A 17,139-nucleotide genomic window follows, 5' to 3' on the forward strand; every position below is an offset into this window, starting at 1 on the left:
TTGCCTCGCAGCCTGCGGAGTGGGCGCCCGCCGCGCCGCGGGCGGAGGTAGGCCTGGGGCTGCAGGGCTCTTCTCACTCAGGGGCGCTCGCCACTTTCTTTTTTACAAAAATTGGCGAGCCCTTTTTTTCGGCCTTCTAATCATCTTGCAAGGGGTTTCTGGTTGTAAACTCTTAGGGAGGATCGGGTAGTATCAGATTGAGAGGCGAACGTAGGGGAACTTGAACCACAAATACCGTAGAAATAGATTTACTTTTCTCCACTACTTTGAGACAGCTGACACTTCAACACTATAGCGAGTAGAAATCAGATGCCTAAAGGGCGCGCGCGTTTTTGTTTCCTAATGTCTGTTGTTAGTGTTGGACGATTAGAATACCCCAGCTTCAGTCAAGCCTTTGAGGACTCGTGTGTGGATCTATCTAGAATAAAGAACAACCCTGGAAGCCTTGTAATACTCTTAACAGTCGAACAAGTCCGGTCCATGGACTGGATTATATTTTCTTTTAATGTCCCAAAGCAAATTTCTCCCTACCGCCTTACTTTTTTAGCATTCAGCAAACTAAAAACGACTGTTAGGCTTTTTGGAATTCTAATGATATGGGGGGATGGTGATAGTAGTTTCAGAGGTGACACTGGGAATCCATAAAATCTGTTACTTTTGGTTTTAAAAAGATTCTAATGATTTACAAAGTCTGTCCTTAAAAAATGGAGTTGATTGCTGTTTTGTGTGAGTTGGCTGCCCTCAAAAGATTGCCTGGAAGCTTAAACGTTTGTAACTTGCCTTCAAGTTTAAGGATGTTTTGAAAGTTTGATGATAAGGTTTTATCTTGCCCTTCTTAGTGAAAGCCCAAGAAAAATTTGGAGAAAGGTGATACTGTGCCCACCTTTTTTACAACTCTTTGATGAGACCTGTTGACTTGTACTTCAGTTAAGCTAATCGAGGCTGCGGTAACTTGTGAACTTCTGGGTGTTACTAAAGAAGTTTAATTACTCATTTATGAGCCTTCTGTCTCCCTTTTCTTGCACTGGCCTTATAAGAAACTAAAGTATATTTACCAGAATATATTGTATTTGACCCCATTTTAAATGATAAAAATGGATTAGTCAAAGGTATATTTTAAATATCAAACAGAATTCTAAATTTTCTACTTTTACGTAACTCTGGGATGTTGGGGCTTTTGGTTTGGCTTTTCAAAGAAAAAAGTTCTCCCTGGTAATTTTATTCTACTAGTTATTGAGCTTGAGTTTCACAGACCAATTTTTGAAGATCTTCACTGAATTTTTGGAATAGTTTAAAATCCTCAATTTGCCTAAGCTTACTTTAGTGAAAGTGAATGTGAACTTTCAAAGACATGTTTTTGCAAGCAGGAGTTGATATGACCCCTTGAACTTGGGGGTGGGTGAGAGTAGGTCGGTAATTGAATAAAATAAGTTTGCTACTAAATGTCAAGTGGACTTGGGCTAGTATTTAAATCAAGTAGGGTTGTACTGATAAGTAGACATTAAGTAATGAGGTTCATATTAACATCAAGTACTAGAGGCAGTAGGACTCTATTGCAAAACTAATATTGTACAAATTTGTTTTTAAAAATTAAGATAGAACTTCCAATTTATTAAATATAAATAGATGCCATTTTTATATAGTTGGATGAAGACTAGTTTACAAGTAAATACTGAATAAAACTGGTCAAAGTTTAAAATATTTATAAATCTCTGTATCATGGTTTTTCAAAGGGCACATTTTAATCATGTCAACATAATTTGCATGGAGCCCCCCGCTCCCCCATCCCACCACACACACACCCTTGTTTTAAGAGCTTAGGAAATTGAAGTGAGTTACCAACTGCCCGTGGAGTGGCCACCCTATTATATACCAGATATACAAAGATTTTCTGAATTTGAGCCGGGTCTAGGCTAAAAATGTTTGAAGGTTTCTTTAAGATAGTGTGTTCTCTGTAGGTGTAGAGAATTGTGTTAGAAAACATTTTTGTTAGAACCGCTTTCTTAAGAAACACAGAATTAATCTAGATGAAAGTGTAGAGCAGAGGAAATCGATATTACATAACAATATGACATAGTTTCTTTGCAGGCGTAAGCATTAACAACAATCCTACCCTGAGTCAGAATACTCAGGATTCCTTGAAATAAAACCTAAGTTGTACAGGTAGGACGTATGGGATCCCGCTCTCTTACAGATTGTTCGTGTTGAATTTAACACAATTGGTTTGTTAAATTAGAACTTGAACAGCCTTCAATGGGTCCTGGGTTAAGTGATTATTCACTTTAACATAATTGTTAGAGTCAGAATTGTGGATATGAATGGTGTATAAGGAAAATCTGGGTAATTTTAAGCTGTCCATTTTAAAAAGTATGCACACCTTTCAAATAATTTCTTACTTAGTTCTGGTTTCCTGAATTAGTAGTGTAATGGCAGTTCAGATAAATCTTTATATTCAAGTTTCTATGCTAGTTGTTTTGGTAGGCGGTAGATGGGATGGATACAAAGATGAATAAGACAGAGGCTCTGCCTCTTCAAGGGACCTCAAATAAAGGAAGATAAGCAGGTTTAAAGAAGCACAACCCAGAACAGGCCAGCTGGAAGATTAAACATCCTTTTCAGAGAGGGTTCAGTATGTGGAGGACGAGGAGAAACTACTTCTTACCTGGGGGGGATTTGGCAGGGCTCAATGGAGGTAAGATTTCATTTGGTAGAGGTTGGATTAAGGGTATCCCAACAGGAAAGAACAACTTGAACAAAGGTACAGAGGCTGGGAAGTACAAAGCACATTTTGGGGAACAGCATATCTGTTGACTGTAACACTGTGTACATGTCTGGGAATAGTGCCCAAAGGTTGCTTGCTGGCTGGTGAAAACAGACTGATCACATGTTTCTGTATCAACTGGTATCTAATAGTAAAGAATATTAGAAAACTATTATTAGCTCCTGCTTTTCAGCGAAGGGATGTTTTTTTTTGGATCACCTAAGTAGTTACAGGTTAAATGAAAAATGTTTATATATAATCACATTTGTGTTAGTTACTTTTTCTATTTGTACGATTTACCTCAAAAATCTCTTTAAGATCAGGACTTTGTGTGATCTGATTTACCTAGATGAATGACCGTGTTTGATCATTCTGAATATCTACAATGTTTCGTTGTTACAGATTATGATGCATGATTATCACAGAAGAAATTCATGTCTATAGCTTTTAAGGACTTGATTACATCATTTTCAAGCCTGATAGTTTTGGAATCACCATTAGAGCTTAAGACATCTCTGCCTTCAGTTCAGCCACCTGTCTTCATACCTCAACGAAGTGCTAAGTTTTCACACTCCTTGGTCCTTGGATTATTTAAGACGACCCAGAAATAAGTTTCTCACCAGTATAGTAGGTAAGTGAATATTCATTGCCCCGAGCAGCATTAAGACACATTGTTCTTCTAAAGACTGAGCCAGGTACATTAACACCCTTTCATAATTTTTTAAAAGGCAGAGAAGTCAGTAATCATTTGTAGGAAAAAAAAAACAAAACATGTCACTATTTTTTCCTTTCTCTTTTGAATTTAAATAAATGTTACTTCAAACTAAAATCTCCTCTTGCTGCTTTTTAATGATGCATTTTTGTTTAACCATTAGTCTATATAAAAAACCATTTGTTCACAAGAATAGGGGAAATGGAATTTTTTAAAAAGAATATAAGGTTTTTTCATGTATTTTTATATTTGGAACATATGAAACCTGAAAAGGGAACAGAATTTAAGTTCATCTTATGTATCAGTTTTTCTCATTTGTGGGTAAAGGAATGTATCCCAAATCAAGGAAAAACCTACATGTGATGACCACTTCAGAACCTTCCAGGCTTTTAGGTTGCTTGTGGAATGGGTTTGGGTGTTGTTTCAGTTATGTTTCTGCATGATAAAATTTTTGCTGTAGATAGGATGGCATCTGAAAATAAAGATACTATATTACCTTTTAGAATATAAAAACCACATTCACAAGTAGAACAACTTGGCTTCTTTTTGCCCTTTAGCTAAATTTATAAGGAAAAATGATTCCCAATGGATATTTAATGTTCGAAGATGAAAATTTCATTGAGTCTTCTGTTGCCAAATTAAACGCCCTGAGGAAAAGTGGCCAGTTCTGTGATGTTCGACTGCAGGTATTTACAACTTCAGAATTGCAAACTTACAGAATTGATTTTTTTTATTACTAAAAGCTGTAGGGTCTTGGATTTTCTTATTTTTTGTTCATAGGAGGCATATAATGAAATAACTTTAAAAAAAATTTAAGGTAAAGGATCCGATAATTAGCTAGAGAAATACATAGTCCACAGTATTTCTAATTTTAATTCCTCATAATTTCAGGTCTGTGGCCATGAGATGTTAGCACACAGAGCAGTCCTGGCTTGCTGCAGTCCCTATTTATTTGAAATCTTCAATAGTGATAGTGATCCTCATAGAGTTTCCCATGTTAAATTTGATGATCTCAATCCAGAAGCTGTTGAAGTCTTGTTGAATTATGCCTACACTGCACAGTAAGTTCTTTGGAGTAACTCATAATTAGGGAATGTCATCAAGAAATTTCAAGTTTCTCCGAACTTATTTAGATTAAGTATCTGTGTTTTAAGGCTTTGGTATCTTAAATGATAAATAACTTTTTTGTAATAGGTTGAAAGCCGATAAGGAATTAGTGAAAGATGTTTATTCTGCAGCCAAAAAGCTGAAGATGGACAGAGTAAAGCAGGTAGAGTACCAAAAGTAATATACAAGTAGTACTGTTACATTGATTAGGATGCATAATTTCTCATAAGACATTTATTAGTCTCAAGAACTTGAAATCATTTTCTCCCTAGAGAACTGCATATGCTTTTTAAACTATGTGGCTATAGTAATGTAGGAAGGTCACACCTCCTCTCAGATAATATGAGCTAAAATCTTGCTCTTCCAATATTCTTCTCTGGCAGGTTGTCAGTATCTGATAGCATGAATTAAAATTCTTTTGTTTTTCTTTAAAAGTATTCCTTCTAGAATTTAATGCCATTGACAAGTGGTTAATGATTCGTAGGAAAAACATTTAATCCTCTACTGTGGGGGTCAGTAAACTGCAAGCCTCAGGCCAGCTTTCATTTACATATGGTCCATGGCTGCTTTCCACCAGTTGAGCAGTTGTGATAGATACAGTATGGCCCACAAGCCTAAAATATTTACTATCTGGCCCTTTACAAAAAGGTTTCCCGGCCCCTCCTCTAATAGCAATTCTTCTGCTTAAAAATCCTTCGGTGGTTTGTAGCACATACCCTCCTTGAGTTAGCACCAGGTTCCTCCTAATGTAGTTGCTGTTTTCCCAGAATTATTTCCTGATTGTCTTTTGTTCCAGCCAAACTATTGTTTGCAACAAATTCCCTACTCCCTATCTGTGTTCAGTACTGTCATCTCACGTGTAGAGCCCAGTTCGGATAGATATTACCTTCATGAAGCCTTATCTAATTATTCTCATTGGAAATAGTACTTAACATTTCTCATGCATTATCATAGCATTTTAGTTTATTGCTTTTTTCCTTAAACAACTTACATACTTGTATGGCATTCTTGGATGTGTATCGTTTGTATACAATTTTCTGCCCACTGTTAAACTCGTATTAAGGCAGTGATTCATCTTTGTATGTCCACATAATGCTTACACATTGAGTATTAAATGTCTTTTAAATAAAATATTTTAAATGTTGGTACTCGTATTTGTTTTCCAAGGTTTGTGGCGATTATCTACTATCTCGAATGGACGTAACCAGCTGCATTTCTTACCGAAACTTTGCAAGCTGTATGGGAGACTCCCGTTTGTTGAATAAGGTTGATGCTTATATTCAGGAGCATTTGTTACAAATTTCAGAAGAGGAAGAGTTTCTTAAACTTCCACGGCTAAAGGTAAGGAGTAAAATCTCTAAAGAGATAGACAATACTTAGTTCCAGGCATGGAATCTTTGTGGGTATTTCAAACAAGTGAGTGATGGTTACAAAAAAGACAGTACATTGAAATGATATTATTTTTAGCAGTGTAATGACTTTCCGCCTGCCACTTTGTTTACACTCTTTGTTTTTGGGCTACTGGTTTCTTCACAAATTAGAGTAAATGTATGGAATACAACTGAGCATTTTTGACAGCTTTATTTTGAAATCGAGGATTAAGCTGAAGATGAGAGGTTCAGCACTGATCCATGTGTTGTTTTTCCCAACCCTAGTTGGAGGTAATGCTGGAAGATAACGTTTGCTTGCCCAGCAATGGCAAATTGTACACAAAGGTAATCAACTGGGTGCAGCGTAGCATCTGGGAGAATGGAGACAGTCTGGAGGAGCTGATGGAAGAGGTTAGTTTGAAAGTAAATGGGATTCAACAGTTCTTAAGAATTATTTTGCTATAACATGAAGGATTCCCTTTCACTTTTATTTTATAACCATGACCCTAAAGAATTTAAATTTTGCTATAGGTACCCCTAAGCTGAGAAACAGGGGGGGTGTCCAGGTGAGCTGAATGAACTGTTCAGTTTGGTCTTCTGCTTTTCTTTTTTTTTTTTTATTTTTTTTATTTCTTTGCTTATTATGTGCTATTAACTTTCTTTAAGTAGCATGTAATTTGCTTTAGAAATGGGAGGTGGTACTGAAATTTTCTGTAGATTCTTAATTTTTCTTCACAGGTTTTTGCTTTAAAATTGACAAGTAGGTAAAAGCTTCTAATGGTTGTTCCTCCCCATTGATTTATCTCCCCATAGGTTTATTAACAAAACTAGGATACCCAAGACTGAAGAAACAAGAAGAAACCTCAAGTGTATTGACACGTAAAGAAGCAGCAGTCCTGCCCCAGTTCTCCTAAGAAAAATCCGCTGTGGGCAGAGAACGATGATGATTTAATGGTGTTTACTCCTTTACAGGATTCTTATCTTTTTTTTTTTAAAGCTTTGTGTTTTTCAATGGTGTTGTTCATACATAGAGTCACCCCACTTTGGGCTACTTTTAAAAAGCACACACAAAAAAATTAATGGACAAATGGTGGGAATTAAATATATGCAGATGGAGCAGTGGAGCAGCCTTGAGTATCACTCCACATAAGCCTTTCAGATTCACTAAAGGCTTACCAGATCTGTTAGGCCTTTAAAAATATTGTTATCGTTATATTATAAAAAGGCTAACAGGTGATCTTTAAGTTCTATGTGGTTTCCCACTTGAAAATCAGATGCATTCGCCATGTATTTGCATCTGTTAAGGGAAGTCTCTCTATAGCTTATTTGAATTTTTGAATTTGTTTTTCATCTGTTTTTGACATTGCCTACAGGACAGAAATATGTTTATGCAAATTAGACCATTTATCTTCAAAGGTGTAAACTGTATTCAGTATTTTATTGTAAATATGTATTCTTTAAGACCCTATATATTGTACTAGTGCCTTTTTTCTTAGTGCTATATAATAGAAGCTATGAAAACCAATGAAGATTTCTTTCACGCCAATCAAGCCAAGGACTCCTCAGCCAGTATTAGAAGATTCTGTATTTTATTTTTGCTTTTAAAATTTTTTCAACCATGACATGTATTTTCTTTACTTTGGGATTCTGCCAGAATAAGATGTCAAGAAGCTCAAGAAGCACACTGGAGGTTACCTTGAGGCGTTTGTGTGATCTGCATACTAGTGGAGTAGCCATGGAGACAGTAGCCACATGGGTGTTCTGTTGCTGTTTTGCAGGTTCAAACCTTGTACTACTCAGCTGATCACAAGCTGCTTGATGGGAACCTACTAGATGGACAGGCTGAGGTGTTTGGCAGTGATGATGACCACATTCAGTTTGTGCAGGTACACATTGCACATCTGAGGTAACCTCAGGTTAAAATTTGATTAGAGCATTTTATAGTATATTGAAATTTTCCTTTAATAAAGGAAAGTGGAAGAATTTCATTGATATGACGAGACAAACATTTTTGGGAGAAAAGCATACCTTAGGGTTATTACCATTTTTGCTACATAAAAAGAAATGAACAAATCAGGAAACCCCACTTAGATTTTTTCTCAGTAGGATTTATAAGTAGTAAGAAAAAGCAAATAAGATGAAGCGATATAGAAATTATTTGGTTAGAAAAATAGTTGTTTGCAACAAGAATGTCAGACCTAATTTTTTAAAATCTCAGGATAAACCTTTTTGTTTATGGACAAATGACATAGAGAAGAGTGCACAGATCATAAGTGTCACATGGTGAACCCCTAGTTTAAACACTACCTGGGTTGAGAAGAGGGTTCTAGCATCCTGGAAACCTTCCTCTTGCCCCTCCCCAATCACTGCCCTACACTACCGCCAAAGGAAGCCATTATCCTAACTTCTAAAACAACAGTTTCGTTTGCCTGTGTTTGAAATTTATATAAATGACCATACAGTATGCATTCTGTTTTGGCCTTTAGCTTAACAGTGTATTTGTGAAGAATAAAATATAAAGTAGGCTGAGTTAACCTAGTTGAAGGGCTGTTTTCCTTTAATAATTAGAAGATAAATGATAGACTCAGTATTCTATATGGTGATGTTACTAGGTGTTCTATGTTACTAGTGGCTGAATATTTTCAGAAAAAGTTATTGGGTCTAAGTTGAGAACTTTGTTCATGTTTGTGTGTTTTGAACATTTATTTAGGGTGTTTTCCCTCTTAACTCCACACATCTTAACATTTTTAAAAAAGTATTCTTTCAACAAAGCAAAGGTTGAGCACCTGATTGTCAGGCAGTAATGTAGATATGGGGACACAAAAGTGTGTAAGAGACAGTTTCTACTTTCAGGACCTTTTTTTACCTATTAGTAGGGAAAACGGTACAGACTTATAAGAGATATCTACCAAAGGCATAACAGGGAGAGCATAGTGGAATCAAGAGGAGAGAAACCAGGAAAATTTCACAAAAAACCAACATTTGAGCAATCTTCGGATTCAGAAGAGTTTGCAGAGCAGATAGAGGGAAGTGTGTCAGATAGCAAAGGAGGTCTGTGCAAGGATGATACTCTTGAAATTGCGGGTCACAGGACTTGGAAAGTGGGTAAATGCTACCTGAGTGGAGCTAAACACTTTATCCTACAAGCAGTGGAGAACTTCAAAAAATTTTAGACAAGGGAGTAGACATGAACAGATGTATTTCCCAACAATAGGGGTACTGATTAAATTATGATATTTCTGTATCGCAAAATTCTTTATATTAATCATAGTTTATATAAATGATTTATTTGTCGGGTGGCAGTCTCTGGGTCATGGGATTCCAGCAGGTTTGAGTTTTTTTACTTTAATGCAAAATGATTGCATTAAACCCTTCGTTTTTATATCCAGGTACAGAAGGTGGATTAGAGCTTGTGAGACCAATTTGTAGGCTGTTAGAAGCAGTAGTTCAAGTGAAGAAATGAGGGCTCTGATCTAAGGGCACAAGGAAGGAGGATGGACTTCAGATAGTCATAGTTAGAAAAGTTGAGTCAGTAGTCCTTAATTGTTTAGGAAAATTAAGAAATAGGAAGAATTTGAGAGTAAGCGGGATTCCTTAGAAGGTGGTGCCATGAATGGAGATGAAGTTAAAAGGATGAGGGGACACATTAGACTTCAGGAATGGGAAAAGAGGTTGAGAAGAAGCCATTAGAAAGGTAGGACAATTAGAATCAAATTGTGTTGTAAAAGCTAGCTAACATGGGAAGAGAGAGTTCAAGGACCAAATTGTCAGCTATGTTAATTCATTCTCTGAGAAGTCATGTAAAAGAAGGTTAGGGGTATCTCTCCCACAATGCCACTCTGGTTTTAGGAAGCCACCTAGTAGTAGCCTTGAGTAGATATAGTTTCCAAAGAGTATTAAGGTTAAGAAACTCAGCTTGAGATGTCACTGGAGACTAACCCCTGGGGAGCCAGAGGCAAAGAAAGTATGAGCCACTGAGGTACGCTGGGTGGTAAAAGTTTGTGTGGGAAAGTTTGGAGATAAGGGAGACTAAAAGATTGTGTTTGAAAATGTTCCAGAAAGACTATAAAGGCGTTAACCACCGTTTCTATATGAGGCTTGTTAGTCATATAACACTAGCAGTCTTCATTGTTGATTTTCTCTGTTTAGTCCTTACATTAGGACAGTTTTCTTGCTGTGATAGAAGCTCTTATTGTAAGCATGATCAGTCTGTGATACCTTGGATCCCCCTTCTTCCTACAGATTGGGTTGGGGTTTTGACACAGTCTGTCGTAGTATAAAAATAGTGGCTTTATACTCAGAATTTCTAATATTGTAATTGTATTGCCTTAGGTAATGCATATGTTCTCTGAGTTTCCATATTTTTATCTACAAAATGGGTAGGTAATATTGCCCTCACTAGATTAAAAATGATGTGAATAAAGTACCTAATAATACCTAGGTACATAACGTCTAAATGGGATTTAGTAACCATTAACATGGTGTTCTCTGCCCTTTCTCAAAATAGCCTACACAGGCTGTAACCACACTTGCTGAATGTCTCAGATCAAACTTTTAATAGTTTTTTTCACAGCTCAAGTAACTACCAAAGTCTTTTTCTATGTTTCTGTTTCTAGTGGAAGCAAAAAGCTGAGCACCTGATTGTCAGGTGGAAGCAAAAAGCTTCCACTAGAAACAGAAATTCTCATTAAAAATACTATCTACCCATGTGGCTCTGGCCCTGGGGACTAAAATAAGGGATGGGCAGGCTTGGCTAGGTACCGAAGGTGGTCGGTGGGACCTCTTCCAGTGTTCCTGTGTATTCTACTTTTGTGAATGTTCGGATTTTTTAGCATTTCATTTCTGATTAGTTTTTATTTTTGTGTTTTAATGTAGTTTTGTCTAGAAAACCATGCCATAATACCTATGAGGTAGTCCTAAAGAAATACTCTTTTAAGTGTTTCTTGTAATTAATTTTTTTCTATAAAATACTTTCAGAGAGACTCGATGGATATCATGTCTGCTCACTTTTACAGGCATTATGTGAAGGATACCAGTCCATAATCTAGTTAGGTTTGACAGTTGACTGTTTTATGGAGACAGTGGGTTAAATGTCTCTCAGTTAATTTTAGAAGATTCTGTACTTAATGTAAAGAGTATATGAGCTTATGTGGATTATGGGTTTGGGGATTTTTTTTCCCCTCTGTTGAGGAATTGATACTTGACCCACAACATATTGAATTGTTTAAATTGAGCTTTTCCTGACCAGGCAATTTGTGTAAGTGTAGTTGTTTTGTTATTAAGTGGAGATAGACATACGCCAGTAATTTGTCAATTGGCAAGTGTTGGTTTGTATTAAATTTAGGTGTGCTATAAATGTCACACACAGGTGAAGGATACTAGGTGTGTTTTCAGTGTCGTGGAATAGCTCAGGAACAAGGGTACACCAAGGATGGTCTCTGGCTAGGTTTCTGTAGCTGCCTTTTGATTTTGCAGAAAAAGCCACCACGTGAGAATGGCCATAAGCAGATAAGTAGCAGTTCCACTGGATGTGTCTCTTCTCCAAATGCTACTGTACAAAGCCCTAAGCATGAGTGGAAAATCGTTGCTTCAGAAAAGACTTCAAGTAAGTGTATTATACATATCAGATTTTCTTCAGTTTATCTTTTAAGAAGGAACCACTTAAGTTAGTGGAATCACTTAACACTTTTAAATTGACTATTTGAAGGAAAAACTCAGAAGCAACTAAGTTTGGAAAATAATAGCAGATCGTTCCCATCTGGAATCTGGAGTCTAATTCAGGATTACACAGCAACCAAAAGTCATAATAACCGCATTTTAAACAGAACTTTTCTGCTTTCACAGATAACACTTACTTGTGCCTGGCTGTGCTGGATGGTATATTTTGTGTAATTTTCCTTCATGGGCGAAACACCCCACAGAGCTCACCAACAAGCACTCCTAAACTGACTAAAAGTTTAAGCTTTGAGATGCAACCAGATGAGCTAATCGAGAAGCCTATGTCTCCCATGCATTACGCACGGTCTGGCCTGGGGACAGCGGAGATGAACGGCAAACTCATAGCTGCAGGTAAGAACAAGGATGCATGATTTCTTGTCTGAAACTTTCAACTAGCTAAGCCTCTAAGTGGACACTTATTTACACTTGTTTGTGACATGCAGACTTTTGAAGAGAAAGTTCAATATGCCTTCCTTCCTTAGCATTCCACTTTACTACATCTCAGACTCAATGTCTGTTTCAAATTCTTAAAAAATCTATAAAGTGGGTAAATCGTTCCCTTCAATTTTCAAGCCAAGACTAAGCAGTTTACTCATACTGATAATGTCATGTTCAGTATGAATAGCTACTATAAGCACTTAGTTAAAAAACATCAACTAATGGAGCCTTAAGTTTGTGCATAAAAATTTTCTCATTGTGCAGATTACTTAAACCATTTTGGATCAGAAACTCTGGTCCAGTTTAACATTTTGAACATGAATCTTCATGGTTCTTTGACCAGGTGGCTATAACAGAGAGGAATGTCTTCGAACAGTTGAATGCTATGATCCACATACAGATCTCTGGTCCTTTCTTGCTCCAATGAGAACACCAAGAGCCCGATTTCAAATGGCTGTACTTATGGTAAGTGCATTATGCTGCAGGAAGAAGCAGCCCATATTTAGCTTTTCCTCCGAGCTTCAGAATGGTGGAAATCTGATCTCTCACTTTTGGCATAGGGCCAGCTCTATGTGGTTGGTGGATCGAATGGCCACTCAGATGACCTGAGTTGTGGAGAGATGTATGATCCAAATGTAGATGACTGGATTCCTGTTCCAGAATTGAGAACTAACCGTTGTAATGCAGGTAATAATGCTTTTCTTCAGAAGTAATCAGTATTTAAATATGATAACCGTCGATGTATAACCTTATTTCATACTCACATAGGAGTGTGTGCTCTGAATGAGAAATTATACATTGTCGGTGGCTCTGATCCATATGGTCAGAAAGGACTGAAAAATTGTGATGTATTTGATCCTGTAACAAAGTCATGGACAAGCTGTGCTCCTCTTAACATTCGTAAGTTGATTTTCTTTTCTCTTAAAGTTGTCTTTGAAAAAGACTTGAATCAACTGTATGTGTAGTACACATTTAAGAGTTTGGGGGACAGAGTAATGATTTTGTTTGGACTTGATTTTATAGGTAGACACCAGTCTGCAGTCTGTGAGCTTGGAGGTTATTTGTACATAATTGGAGGTGCAGAGTCTTGGAATTGCCTGAATACAGTAGAACGTTATAATCCTGTAAATAACACCTGGACTTTAATTGCACCCATGAATGTGGCCAGACGAGGAGCTGGAGTAGCTGTTCTTGACGGTGAGTGTTGGGATTTGGAGAGCTGAGGAGTTAGATAGTGGCAGGAGTTTGTTCTGAAATTCCAAGAGAATGTCATTGAAAACTCCGCTCATATAATTAAGAATCCAGAAGCAGCCGTCTTTTCTGATGCAGTAGCGATTGGTAGTTTATCTTTTAGAAATGTCTTTTCTAATCAGAGACTCAGTACTTAATATAACATAAGTATATTAATTCACCAATCTTTTGATGGGTTCACTGAATTAAGTTCTAAGTTATTTTCTTTTATGAACCATACCCATAGTGCATCACCTTGGAGTTTGAGTTTTAGAGCAAGAATTTAAAGAATTTGATTTGCAAGACAAAACAAGTGCCAATCATCTATATCTAGTCTTTATTCTGTGTACACCTAATTGGAAGCAAACTTTTCGACTATTTTAACAAGTCTTTCCAAGGCATTAAACTTTTATATAGTTTTATATAAACTCGCTTTCTTTTCACATCTAGTTTATTTATATAATGTTAAATTATATAACTATGATAATGAATTTAGTTTGGAACAAAAGCAGAATCTTTGTAAACTTGTGGCTCAGCGGGTGAGAGCGTCTTCAGCCTGTTGTGAGCTTTGTCAGTTCTTTCATAAATACTGGCCCCCGAATAACATCCTTTCATTATAAGATACCATAGGAACTCAGAAGTCTTGTTTATATCAATTAGCCTGTGGTAAAATCGGTTTCGTTGTATATCATTTTGCTTAAAGTCTCAGAACCTACTGACAACATTAAGTGTGGACTTACATGGATACAGGTTGGTTAAGTGACAATCAGATGAGAAAATGATGAATTTGAGAATCTAAGAAAATTTTTTCTGAGCTAGAGTATTTAATGCTAACATTTCTGTTTGAAAATAACTATTAACTGCTCTGCATGTATATTTGATCACAGTCATAATTTTTTTCAAAAAGATTTCTTCACCAAAAACATGTAGTTGGAAAGCTGTAGAAAATGTTCACTTATCTGAAATCTGCTCTTCCATAACTTCTTTTGAATCCTAGTTCTTACATACTGAACTAATACAATACTTCCAGCACGCAGAACTCTTCCGGTTTGCCATTTACAAGCCGTGTCTTTTGGCAAGTTGTCCAACTTTTTTGTGCCTTGTTTCATCTGTGAAGTGGCAATAATAGCAACTGTCACATAGAACTGTTGCGAGAATTGCACTCTGGTTAGGTGCTGCTTCTTTAAATGCCTGAGTTCCATGTGCAAATGAGTGTTTATCCATTTTATTCCATTTGTATCCCCAGCCTCTAGAGAGTGCTCGCCACACTAATAGGCATTTAATGCATTTTGTAGAATGAAGAGGCATTTCTAAGAAGCACTGGTTTTAGCAAAAGACAGATTTCGGTTTTTTATTCTTTATCCTTTAGATTTACCTTGTTTCATTTCTCTTTTAGGCAAACTGTTTGTAGGTGGTGGCTTTGATGGTTCCCATGCCATCAGTTGTGTGGAGATGTATGATCCAACTAGGAATGAATGGAAGATGATGGGAAATATGACTTCACCAAGGAGCAATGCTGGGATTGCAACTGTAGGGAGCACCATTTATGCCGTGGGAGGATTTGATGGCAATGAATTTCTGAATACGGTGGAAGTCTATAACCTTGAGTCAAATGAGTGGAGCCCCTATACAAAGATTTTCCAGTTTTAACAAATTTAAGATTCTTTCAAACTAACAGGCTTAGTGATGTAATTGTGTTTAGTAGAGGTACACTTGTGAATAAGGAGGGTGGGTGGGTATAGATGTTGCTAACAGCAACACAAAGCTTTTGCATATTGCATATTATTAAACATGCTGTACATACTTTTTGTGTTGGGAAAGGAATGCAAAGATGAAGGTTTGTTTTGTGTATTTTTAGGACTACTTTGGTTATTTTACTTTTTGGAAGTTGATATTGTAAAAGAATAAACCAAGAACTGATTGGGCACATCATTTCAAGAAGTCCCCTCTCCTCCACATTTGTTTTGCCAGTTTGCACATTACATGACCCCTCCCCCAAATGTGTATTGTGGGGCAAGATGCGGGGGTAGTAGGGTTTGGAGATACAGGCAGTTGGGGTTTTTAAGGGCCCTTTTTCAGTAACTGGAACACTCTTAACAAGAGACTTATTTAACTAGATGGCAGTGACTATTTTAGTTTTTATTAAAAGAAAGCTGACATGCCTACCAAGATTTAATCTTTTATGATTGCCTTTTATAACTTTTTATATTTTCAGCAGAGTGCTTTACCTGTTGAAATAAGATGTGCTAGATTCAAATTACCGAAGCAGAGTGATAGTCTTAACAGTATGCGGAGTGAGGTGTTTCTTTTACACTCCCAGAATGCAAACTTCTAAGCTTTTGCCTCAGCTACAACTTTTTTTGAGAATGCAGTATCACTGTTTACTTGAATGGAGCTGAACAGTAACATAGCTGTAATTTTTTTTTTTTTGGAACATTGATTTTAAATATTTTGACTTTTTGAGGGTATATTTTATATAGCAAAACACTTAATATATTCACAGTAAAGGACAGTGAAGTATTTCATCTTCTAAATAATTCCTGTTTTTATCATTAACGAAACCATCTCAAATGGCAACCCTCGATTGTGAAAACAATTTCTTTAAACTCTGTTGGCTTTATGAATGCAGCCTTTATCAGAACTATGTTTTTGTTCAGTTTTTCTATTCATAAGGATAAATATTGGTTGGGGTGACTTGGCAACTAATGTGTAGTGCTACACATCTAACTTATGGTGCCAAAATTAGCGCATCCTAATGCCTGCTGCTGATGCAAACGTATTAAAGGTACTTTGCAGGAAACCCTTGCACCATGGGATTAGCATCTAAATGTTGTGTGTGTACTCATTCATTACTAAAAGTTTGGGGGAAACTTTTTGGTTAGTGATTTTTTTCATAAGGTATTGGTGAAAAAAACATTCACGTAGCCTCTTACATCTGAATGAGTTCACCTGGTGGCTAGTTCCTGACTTTTATCTACTGCTGGTTCTGAACAAAAACTAGGTTGGCAGATTCGAATGTGCCCGACATAATTGTTTTTTTAAATGGCTCTGTATATGTTCTATTTAACATAGGTAAATTAGTTGGGGGATTCAGCAGTAAAATCCTTGAAATTACTTCTCAGTTCCTAAGTAACACTGTAAATAAGATACGAGATTACTTTGGGTTAAGGTTTGCCTGTATTACCATGGATGCCAAGCAGGTAGTTTGATGGCTAAAATGTTTTTTTTAAGTATGTTTTGAATATATGAAGCTTCCATAAAGGAAAAAAAAAATGCTCAGTGATGAGTTGTTACTGTTTATCCACATCTAAAAGGTACATGTTTTCTTGAGGGAAGGAGAAAATGTGGCATAGCCTCAGCATAATTAAAAAATATTTTTTACCAGTATGGGTTTTGGAGTAATTTAGAAATAATACAGATAATAACCACTTTTGCAATCGGTTGTAATAATGCATAAACTATATTAGAGTCCTAAAACAGTAGCAAAACTATAAAACCTGTTTGAATTAACATAACAATTGGTTATACCTCGGGCATGAATTTTCTTATGGCTTTCAAGGTAAGGTTTTGATTTTTAGCTTCTAGTATAGCGTACATGCATTACCATTCATTGCTCAACATGTTTTAGAATTCTTTACATAATCACATTAGGAAAAACTGGACTTGGGAATGGCCCACAATGCTAGAATCCTTGCCTAGTACCCTAGGCGTGCACCCTATAATTTCTCTAGACCTCAGAATTCTTAAAATTGAAGTAGGCAAAGGAGAAAGTCCATGTAGAGTTTTTTGCAACTCCGTCAGAG

At 36.6% G+C, this 17,139-nt stretch overlaps 2 protein-coding genes across 6 annotated transcripts in view; one reads left to right on the top strand and one right to left on the bottom strand.

Moving 5' to 3' along the window:
• IVNS1ABP (influenza virus NS1A binding protein) overlaps positions 1-16,723 on the top strand; it is a 17,797-nt gene extending 1,074 nt beyond the window's left edge. Inside the window, exons 2-15 of the mRNA XM_006907735.2 lie at positions 3,164-3,392; positions 4,031-4,159; positions 4,365-4,534; positions 4,668-4,743; positions 5,748-5,921; positions 6,236-6,361; positions 7,729-7,836; positions 11,426-11,555; positions 11,795-12,019; positions 12,450-12,571; positions 12,667-12,793; positions 12,875-13,006; positions 13,130-13,303; positions 14,733-16,723. Of these exons, the coding sequence (XP_006907797.1) occupies positions 4,049-4,159; positions 4,365-4,534; positions 4,668-4,743; positions 5,748-5,921; positions 6,236-6,361; positions 7,729-7,836; positions 11,426-11,555; positions 11,795-12,019; positions 12,450-12,571; positions 12,667-12,793; positions 12,875-13,006; positions 13,130-13,303; positions 14,733-14,986 (1,929 nt within the window). The 5' untranslated portion in view covers positions 3,164-3,392; positions 4,031-4,048 and the 3' untranslated portion in view covers positions 14,987-16,723. The remainder of the gene's footprint in view (positions 1-3,163; positions 3,393-4,030; positions 4,160-4,364; positions 4,535-4,667; positions 4,744-5,747; positions 5,922-6,235; positions 6,362-7,728; positions 7,837-11,425; positions 11,556-11,794; positions 12,020-12,449; positions 12,572-12,666; positions 12,794-12,874; positions 13,007-13,129; positions 13,304-14,732) is intronic.
• Positions 1-17,139, bottom strand: part of SWT1 (SWT1, RNA endoribonuclease homolog) — a 128,211-nt gene that overhangs the window by 39,173 nt on the left and 71,899 nt on the right. The window lies entirely within an intron of this gene.

The sequence above is a fragment of the Pteropus alecto genome, unplaced genomic scaffold (assembly GCF_000325575.1).
Source record: "Pteropus alecto unplaced genomic scaffold, ASM32557v1 scaffold101, whole genome shotgun sequence".
Classification (NCBI taxonomy): Eukaryota; Metazoa; Chordata; class Mammalia; order Chiroptera; family Pteropodidae; genus Pteropus; species Pteropus alecto.